The sequence below is a fragment of the Miscanthus floridulus genome, chromosome 2 (assembly GCF_019320115.1).
Source record: "Miscanthus floridulus cultivar M001 chromosome 2, ASM1932011v1, whole genome shotgun sequence".
Classification (NCBI taxonomy): Eukaryota; Viridiplantae; Streptophyta; class Magnoliopsida; order Poales; family Poaceae; genus Miscanthus; species Miscanthus floridulus.
In genome coordinates, this window is record NC_089581.1 from 130,215,933 (window position 1) to 130,226,566 (window position 10,634).

Below are 10,634 nucleotides of genomic sequence, written 5' to 3' on the forward strand. Positions count from 1 at the left end.
AGTGTGCATCCACCCTTCTCATTAGGCTTGTCGTGGTCAAGTGAGAGTTTATACTTGTTACTCTTGGTGATCACCATCACCTAGATGACTTGGTGGTGATTGGAAGTTTGGTGATCATCCGACGGAGGTTGTGGATGACCCAACTCAAGTTGTGAGCAGTTGTGGGAGATTCACTGTGATGGAGTGTCGAAGAATTAGCCCGTAGAGAGCACTTGATCCTTGCGCGCATTAAGGGGGAGCTACACCCTTGCACGGGTGCTCCAACGAGGACTAGTGGGGAGTGGCGACTCTCCGATACCTTGGCAAAATATCACCGCGTTTCTTTCCCTCTCTTTACTTTAAGTATTTATATTTGAGCAATTCATTTTTTGTCTTTACATTCCTAGAATTGCCATGCTAGAGTAAGATTGGAACTTAGGGTGCAAAACTTTTATGTGGTAGAATAATAGAATCACATTCTTGGCACAAGGGGTGAAGTGGGCTAAGTGTAGGACTTCATTATTTAAAAGAATTTAGAATTAGCCCAATTCACCCCCCTCTTGGGCATCTTGATTGTTTCAATTGGTATTAGAGCCTCGTGCTCGCTAAATTAGGCTTAACCGCTTAGAGAAAGATATCTCACGAGGGTGGACTTCCTCCTATCTTTGAGGGAGATGATTTTCCTTATTGGAAAATCTGCATGGAGGCTTACTTAGAAGCTCTAGATGTTGGAATTCTTAGAGCTGCCTCTCAAGGTTTTCCAAAACCTAAGGACTCCACACACCTTCAAGGCAATGAAGTTAATTACGAGAAATGGAATGCAAAGGCTAGAAACACCATCTTTAGAGGTATTTACAAAGATGTGTTTAACCGTGTGCAGAGCCACAAGGATGCCCACGCACTATGGTCGAACATTTGTGCGCTCTATGATGGAACAAAAAGTGAGCGTGAGGAATGCTATCATCTTGTTATGAAAAAGCTTAATTCATTTGAGATGCTTCCTAAAGAAAGTGCTAATGAAATGTACTCATGCTTGAATGTTCTTGTAGAGGAAGTCAAAGGGCTAGGACTTACATAAATGCAACCCTCCGAGGTTGTAAGAAAAATCTTGAGTGTCCTCCCCATCAACAAAATCTGAGCTCAATGGCTTCTATTGCAAGTGATTTCTAGCCATTTTTGCAATCTAGTGTTACAGAAAGTTCAAAATATGAGCTACTGATTTATCTAGATGAACCAAATGAGCCCATAGATAACAAGCATTTAAACTTTCTCAGATATTAGAATGTGAACTATCATAGATTTCTAGTTGTGTCTAGCTTGTTAAAGAGGTTCTTGGCTGTTCCAGTGAGTAGTGTATCATTAGAGTACACCTTCAGTAATGCAGGTCGAGTTCTTGATGACTATAGAAGCTCTTTAAAGCCGGCCATAGTTTAGGCATTAGTCTGTTCATCTAGCTGGATAAGGGGCACTTATGATGACAACAATCATCCTCTTGTGGTATGGATTCATATATATAAGTTTATAACTTGTTCTCTCTGTTCAACTTTGTTTGTCTTGTGACATGCTAATTTTTTTTTTCTATTTTTAGGTTGGAGATGATGAAGATGATGTCGAGTCTATTGATTTCCCAAAATGCATGGTGTCAAGCAATTAGTGTCTAGTGGGGTACATGTGCTCAGTTTGTGCATTCTTTTTTTTCTTGTTGCTTATCATCTTGTTAACATAGTGTTGTTTGTTGTACTTTTATTGACCTATAGGAAAGGGGGAAGGACTGAACAAGGGACATTTTGCCATGGAGGAGAAGTCTTAACTGACCATGCCTTTTGTGTGTTTGCATGGAAATACAGAATGATGGAACTTCAACAATGTGTCATTATGCTATGTTAACTTATGTTATGTTTATGCACCCTTCCTATCTAGCTGATGGCGTACTTTGCAATTTGCATGGATGATAGTTGATGGATGAATATGTGATGGAGACATGGACGATGGACCTAATTTGTACTCTATTGCATGTGTATGCATATGATGCTTGCTAATAGCATGTATGATGGGTAAATATGTGGTGTATCATGTATGACTCATTGAAATGTATGGTAGTCTTCATTTTGCATTTTTTTGTCCCTGGCTCACGAGCCAAACGAGCTAGCTCGAGTTTTTTCCCGAGCCGAGCCGAGCTAGCTTTTTAGCTCGTTAGGTATAACGAGCCGAGCCGAGCCAGCTTGTTATCCTATGGAGCTAGACTGAGCCGAGCCGAGCTGAGCCAGCTCGATATCCAGCTCTAGTCACGCCCCATGGCCTGTTCGACGGTGGAGGGCGTTGCTAGGCCTTCCGAAGGTTCGTTTCATACATCGATTTGTTCTGATTTTTTCTGAGGTAAACCATCTCACACGCATGTAGCTTGGTAAACCATCTCACACACATGCAGCTTGCCATTGTTAAGACCATGCAGGAGGGCATGGGAGAATCAACATCCAATCCATGAACATGCACAACTAATTTGAAGGTTCTCCAGGTTAATTAGTCCACACTTGCTACAGCCAAACCAGAATGCATCAAATGTGCTCTTTCTTTTCAAGTGTTAGGCTCCTAGGTTCCTTCTTTGTTATCATGCTCCAGCCACATGTTTCTTTATTTGGTTTGACAAAGATTTGGTAACAATATGACATTTTTCAATTCTATGATGACATGTATAGAAATAGATCAAGGAGACTATTTTGAACTTGTCACTTTATTTGCAGTCTTATGTACTTATAAGCTTGCTGAGCTGATCGTAGTAATGAATCACATCTAAGGAGACACTCACCTAAGAAACTATCGTGCATTTGATTCCTAGTATTATTTTTGGTAGAACACATATTTTTACATTTGAAAAAAATACCTAATCAGTGTGGTGTGTCATTATGCGCAATAATTGATAGGTATTGTCTCTTGTGCTAGTTAGATCAAGTTTCTGGTGAACAAGCATAAATTATTTTTCTTAACCATAGTTCCCTGCAATTGAACTGAATCTTCTTAGCTTAAGGAATATATCAGCTTTTTTTTATCTCAGAAAAGCTAAAATGTTTGTTGCTAAGACCTAATCATCTACAAAATGCAATATTCAAATGTCATGTCATGAAAATTTTATATGACAATTTGCTTTCATGTAAATTCTCAGCTTATAAATAATGTTTGTGTGGATGTAATCTCAGATGGGAAGCTATATTGCAATATATATTATTCTTCATCTTATGTTTTTTTAAATTTCTTGTCAGGGTTCGGAGGCCAGGATTTTCCTAATGGTAAACTTCCTTTGCTTACCATTTCCTTTTTAGCATGATATTTTGTTTGCCTGATGGTGGCAAAGCATTTCATGTTGCTTTTGAGTGACACTTCAGAGTTCAGTCACACCCTAAAGTTTGATCAAGTGAAACTATTTCATTTTAAGCTAGCACTCTCTTTGCATCTTTACTAGCATAAGCAAGAGAATGCAGTAGTGAAATGTGCAATCTAGGTATAATAGAGAAACCCATCCTACTATTTTGATTTTGAGATGGATTAGTTCATTCCCAAGCTTAGTTTTCTAGATTGTAGACCATGGAACTACTGTTGTGTTCTGGCTTTCATATTTTTTATTAGAATCAATGATCAAGAATTAAGAGTATGCTTAGATGCTATTTTTCAAATATGAGTATGCTTAAATACCTTTTTAGATAAGTGTATGTTTGCATGCCTTTCTTGATCATAGTATCATTTGATATTTTTAATATTACATTATAACTTGACAATTTTTTTCTGATTGATTTGGAACCATGATGTTCACGAAGGGCTCGAATATACGAGGGATGAGTATGGCACAGTGAAGTAGCAAGCTCAGAGTTTATAGCTGAAGCTATCTTGTAGTGAGTGCATATATGTTCAGTTTAGATAACTTTTGTCAGCCTGTAGATGCCGTAGAATTGCATATCAGTTAGCATCTACATTATAGATAGAGTTACTGCAATCAACTGGAGAATGCTCTGCTTCTCTAAATGGACCAGCCACCAGTCTTATGAAATTAGAAGTGAGTATATATGTGCACATTATAGATAGAGTTATTGCAATCTACATAAGTTGCCAATGCGATGCATATGCACATACTTACTTTTTCAGTAAACATGTATAGGTCACAATAGCACAACACTTGTAGCAAGTTGGCCGCCATTGTTATGCTGGTTATGTGGCGGACCCTAAATAGCCTGCATGACTAGATTGAGACACTATATTACACGTTGAGTACTACCTAAAAAATGATATGTGTGTGATTTTATCAACTGTTTGCTTAATTTTCTAGTTGAACCTACCAATTTTTATATGCATGCTAATGTTACTGATTTTCTAGAACTATATTGCATTCTTGTGTTCTTTAGCTAATGTTTCATATTATGTTATTTCTTAAATAGTGTAAATACTCCTCGTGTTAAAGATAATTCTTTTTTTATAGTTGAATCAGAAAAATACAAGTTAGGAATAAAAGGGCAATGGATACCACCGAGTGCATCATGATAGCATCTTTGTTTGCATCTTCGTAACCATAAAATTTTATCCTCATTTCATCTATGATTGTTGTGACATTCACCTATGCTTTTTATTGTATTCTTGTGTAAAAATTAGTATTTGCTGATCAATATTGACAAATTATTCTGTTAATTTTACTAGAGGTTTTTGCATGCATGTTAATCCCCTTTTCCTTATGGTCCAGATATGCTGACAAATTCTTGTAAGCACTACAAATGATCCGATAACTTTGAAGAATCAGGACACAAAGGGGATGCATCCTAGGACCTACCATACATGTCATTTTTTGCTTAACCATCTTAAATTTCCATTACTGTGAATGAAACAACCAACACGTATTGCTGTTGTTGCTAATTAGATTAAGTTCCTGCAATTTTTTAGAACAAGCATAAATTAATTTTGTCGCAGAAGCTCAACAAAGATCCCAACACAGTAAATAGGAAAATGAAAACATAGATGCTGGTAAGGATTTGTTGGAACTTCCTGTCACTTACCTTTACTCTAATTAAATTAGTTTATGAACTCTAAACTTGATTGAACATTTAAACTTGCCAGGAGTGAAATGTTGTATGTAGATGACATGTGATGAACTACTATGTACAATTAAGGTCAAGGTTTATAACTTCTTTTATCTGATTCTCTTTCCTTAGTGCAGCACAATTTCATTCCAAGGTGAGGAACTTCCAAGACTGTGTATGCCCTCTGCTCCTCAGTATCCTCTTTGTCCACTTCATATTTCCTTGCCAAATTAATTCTTTGGGTGTTCATTTGGTATCAACTTGTTGGAATCAGAAATATGTAGATATCAACCTATTAACTAGACCGACTGTGCACTGCATGTTAGAACTTCTGTTTGTCTGAATGAAACCCGACAACATCTTTATAGCCTGCTCCTGCCGTGGTTATGATTGTATAGTTGCTGGCTTGCTGCCATTGTGTATGATTTCTCGGGGGAATAAAATTTCACAGGACAAATTTAGTAAATAAAATTCAGATTATTTCTGATAAATGACACCCACCTTCCATTATTTTCATGCTTTGGTAGTTTTTCTTTCTGGCTGTTAAAAGAAATACTTTTATTAAATAGTTTTGGATACTTGAATTCTTCCTAATAAATTCAATAGTATAAAAATCTTTTTCTGAATACTATGTTTCTAAGTGTCACATTTAAAGAATTTTATAAACTGTCATATGGCCTGGGCATGTAATCTGCATGCATGCTATGCTAGCTAGCAATAGTACTCCATTTCCGATGCTGCCCATGCTACGCTAATGCACGCATATTTCGATCGTAGGTGCAACCAACGCGTGTAGGACAGTAGGAGTACGGACGTGGTTGAACTAACCTAGCTAAACCTGCTTATAAGGCCCAAAGGAGCTATTATAGGTGAGAATATGATGATTAAACTCCCATCAGGGGCTTGCCCACCGGATCCAACGTGCATCTAAGCTACCCTTTAAAAAAAACGTGCATCTAATAACTAGTATTTGTTGGAGCCAAGCCAACGAGCACAACCTACACACACCCAATATATGCTGGACACGTGTACATGCATTTCCAATAAGAGTGATGTACAAGCTAAGCTTGTAGCTCGATTGCTCGACCTAGCTTAGATCGACGATCGAGCTGATGATGCACACCGTCAGCTGTTAATAAGATCCTTATTATCTGATCGATCTGGAATGGCAAACTCAAGGTTTTTACATATCATGTGCATATTGTACATGCATGTATATGTACTATACACTACTCCTATATGTTTGCACGCACCTAAACATGAGCTAGTTTGCCAGGTTATACATCCCCAGCATTCAATTTTTCCCCAATTAAGAGAGAATAATAAAGGGAAGGGGAACTTGTCTTAAAATGTGAACATATATTCATATCCAAAGTTCAACTCCTAAAGAGTCATGTTTTTATAATTTTCTAAATATGATATAGATTTTGTAGCAATTGATGATACTTCCTCCAACCCTAAATATAAGTCTATCTAGGTTTGTTCTAATAGTCATTCACTAAAATCAACTATTAATAACAAATATATATGAATACATAGAATCATCCTAACTGAAAAGAGTTATATACTATAAAGAGTTTTCATAACTATTCTATTAATGTTAGTAAAATTTAGATATTGATGGTCAAAGTTTTAAAAAAGTTTTACTAAGAAAAAACCTAGATGGACTTGTGATAGAGAAGTATATACTGTAAGAGATATTAATTGGTGGTCAAAGTACACCTCTAATGACCTTTTACAAATCCTCATATATGTGTCTACTAAAAATAAACTGAGGGAGTACTACGTTTTGACACTTCTTCTATATATCAACAATATCTAGAATACAGTGGTGTCAGTATTATCCATTTTATTAACATTCTCACTAATTATTGAGGAGCCTTAATATTTTTTTCCATTTTAGTTTGTTTGATTTGTATATACGCAATGTTTTCTATAGCTCTTTCCCTTTTTTAAGAAGTCCAACTAGTACTTGCCTCAATTTATAAGGTTACCCAATATATCATAAATTTGTGGATGGACTTCCAATATAAAAACACGTTAATTATTTAACTTAATGTGCCAAAAAAATAAAAAAATGATTGTTGATAGAGCCTAATAATGTCGTCCTACCAGAAACACTAATATATCAAGGGAGATATATTTTGAAAAAAAATATATATAGTAGGTATTAATGCTTTTTGCTCCATCTGAAATATGACCACCTACTTTTATAAATGGTGATATCAATATATTGGCAGTACAACATGCAATCAATTTGGGACCGTGCTAGCCTCCAACTTGTTACGAGTATTTGAGGCGCACAAAGCACGTACAAATTAAGGGTGCGCGTATATTTGTTGACTACACAGAAGTACAGGAATTAAATAAAAGAAATATATATACTATAAAAAAAACAATTTCTTTGATGAGAAAACCGTGTAGCTAGAAAAGTCACCGACTGGTTTCGTAAAAAAAAAAAAAAATCACCCACTACACCCGTTAACTTTACAGAGGCCGCTGGCTGCTATGTGCTCGTCGTACTTATATATACTGCGGCCACTATCGCTGATGCTGTGCAGCTATAGGGCGAGAGAGTTAATTAATTAACTCATCTTGCCAAAAAAAAAAAAAAAACTCATGAAGCAACAAATAATACTGCTCCCTCCATCTCAAATTAATTATTATTTTAGATTTTGTATAGTAAATTTGACTAAATTTATAGAAAATAAATACGTACAATATTTATATCTCTAAATAAATTTATTATAAAAATAGATTCAAAGATTTATCTAATGATATCAACTGTGTATTATAAATATTAATATCCATTAAAGCCCGGCAACACGAATTAAGCGATGCATGGCCTTCCTCCATAGCTACTGCAGCTTCCTTTCCTTCCCTTGTTCATCAGCCCATATCACCATCCGATCCCAACAAACTGTAGCCTGTAGGATCTCTCCATATCATCCCACTACAGAGCTTCCAACACACCAAACCCTGCCTGTGCCTCTCTTTCTCATCAGGAGCTTCCACTATTCCACACCTTGTTCCCCTCCCCCGATCCAGCGCCATCGATCCGTCCATGGCGTCCACCACCAGCGACAGCCTCCCCTCCTCACCTTCCATCCCCACCACCGCCGCGCTCGACGGCGCCGCCGACCAAGAGTTCTCCTCCTCCCACCAGCACCACCACCACCACCACCACAGCCTCTTCTTCCCGTCTTCCTCCTCCTCCTCCCCGGCTAGCCTATACCTCGACTCCTCCTTCCATGGCCTCCTCCCCACCACATCCTCCTCCACGGCCATGTCCTCGTCCCCTTCCCCTCCACCACCGGTGCCGCCACTCCCTCCCGCTCCGGCGGCGCCGGCCACGAAGCCGGCCAAGAAGCGCCCGAGGGCCTCCCGACGCCCGCCCACCACGGTGCTCACCACCGACACCTCCAACTTCCGCGCCATGGTGCAGGAGTTCACCGGCTTCCCGGCGCCGCCCTTCGCCCCCGCGCCGCCCCCCGCCTTCCGCCCGCGCCTCCTCGGTGGCCCGCCATCGTTCCTCATGCGCCCCTCGCCTCTCAAGTACCCCATGCTGCTGCCTCCCGGCGGTCCCAGTACTTGCACCACCACCACCACCCTAGCCAACGCCACTGCCAGTAACACAAGCTCTCTCGTGGACGCGCTCGCGCTCTTCACCAAGAGCAGCGCGATGCCAAGCGCCGCCGCCGCGGCCGCAGCAGCTACGGCGGCGACGTCTCCGGGCGGATCAGGGGTTCCTGATCATCATTACCACCACGGCATCACCATGGGAGGGTTCAACCCATTCGATGATTTCGATGCGCCACCGGCGGCGGAAGGCGAGAGGGGGAACATCAGCGGCGGCAGCCATGGTTTCTTCTCCTCCTTCGCCACCGGGGACAAGTACGGCCGGCACTAGTACGTAATCCATCTCTCTCGCGCTCTCTGATAATTCAGCTAGTGTGTGCTCATGATCGAGAGAGTTTGTGTGGAGAATGGACAGAGATCGAGGAAGAGAAGCGACAAAGCTTCCTCAATCACTAGCTGCTACTTGGCCACTGCTACTGTTTTGCATTATAAGTATTTGGCAAGCTGCATAATTGTGAGTTTTCATTTCTTGGTTTCGGGATATGAAGATGGCTATGTGTACATACATAAATCTGGGTCCTTTTTGACTTGTTCCAAGTTCATTTTGGCTTCCAGATGTTGGAATTTTGTTGGTGCAAAATGGAATGGAAGGAAAAAATAATGTATATGCGTAATTGCCGTGATGAAACTTGTAATGAGGAGAAAGCTGTTTTGATTTGTTCGGCTTCCATCGCTATTAGCAAGTGTGTCCTTGTCAAGATGAGATGAAACGATGCAACTCTTTTCTAACTTTTCCTTCCTTTCGGTTCTGGAAGCAAATGCCGTACTGTGAAAGATATGGCTCTGCTTTTTTATGCCTCTTTGCTGATTGAATCCCGGAGTTACATTTTTTTGGAGGTCATGCTTGCAACACATCTCTCAACTGTGGGTGCAACAGAGAAGCTAGCTTGCTAGCGAGTACCTCTTTCTTCTGCTGCTTCTAGGTCAATGAGTGCATGCTTGATCCAAGATTCACAATGTTATACATATATGCTTATTACTCAATCTTAAATTAGTGAAAGGATAATTGATTTACTTGCTAGTTGCTGACGAATTAAAGTAACGTAGTATTTATATTTTTAGACAATGTAGCATGTCCGTAATTTCCAGCTCTACACACGCATGATCGAAGTTTATGCTTCTTTTATAAGTGGTATAAATGTGGTTATTGCAAATATAATTGCTAAATCTTATAAGTTGACATTTATGCTTCGAGTACTTGACAATTTTCTGTTCGAAGTTTATTTGATACTATATATATATGAAGCTAAGTATGGATTGTTATGCTATAGTATTATTACAATGTCGTTCATGGTCATTAAATCAAGCATGCGCCAATATTTTCTTGGGCTTATATATTATACCTTGATTGATCGTATAGCACTTATCATAAGTCAGGACTTATACAAATTAGCATTTTGCATAAATCACTACATTTTAATCGGAAAGATTCCCTGCTGTTATATGTATATGCTCAACTTTCCCAGACTGGAGTTGCTTGTTGCATCAAAATTACACAAATTAATCAATTAAATGACATCATTACTCTTTAATTCCTACTCGACCAACATCTTTTATGCTTTGATTTTTTTGTTTTCTTCTTTTTTAAACAACGGTGCACTTATTCCTACAAAGACAATACGCTAACATGAGTAGTTGTGTTATACATTAACAACACTCCATTATATTGGCTATCAATGCAACATTTCTAAGGGTCTGTTTGGATCTTTTCATTAGGAGGAATTGAAATCTACTTAATAAATTAGGTTATTTGGCTTGTAATTTGATATTTCACAACTTTACAAAGTTAACATATAAACCTATCTCAAATTCATAGGGTGGGAGATATAAATTGATTATATAGATCATCGTTCTATGTTTCTACTTTGCAACTTATAACACACTCTTCTAAGATATAAATGCAATACATAAGTATCTCTCTTCTATAGCCAACAATAATATACAAATATAATCCATATA

At 38.7% G+C, this 10,634-nt stretch overlaps 1 protein-coding gene across 1 annotated transcript; it reads left to right on the forward strand.

Moving 5' to 3' along the window:
- The first annotated feature begins 7,942 nt into the window (after positions 1 to 7,942).
- LOC136539673 (calmodulin-binding protein 25-like) lies at positions 7,943 to 9,366 on the forward strand. The gene has a single exon (XM_066531638.1). It carries the CDS (start codon positions 8,101 to 8,103, stop codon positions 8,944 to 8,946), a length of 846 nt encoding a protein of 281 aa, XP_066387735.1. The 5' UTR covers positions 7,943 to 8,100; the 3' UTR covers positions 8,947 to 9,366.
- The last annotated feature ends 1,268 nt before the right edge of the window (positions 9,367 to 10,634 follow it).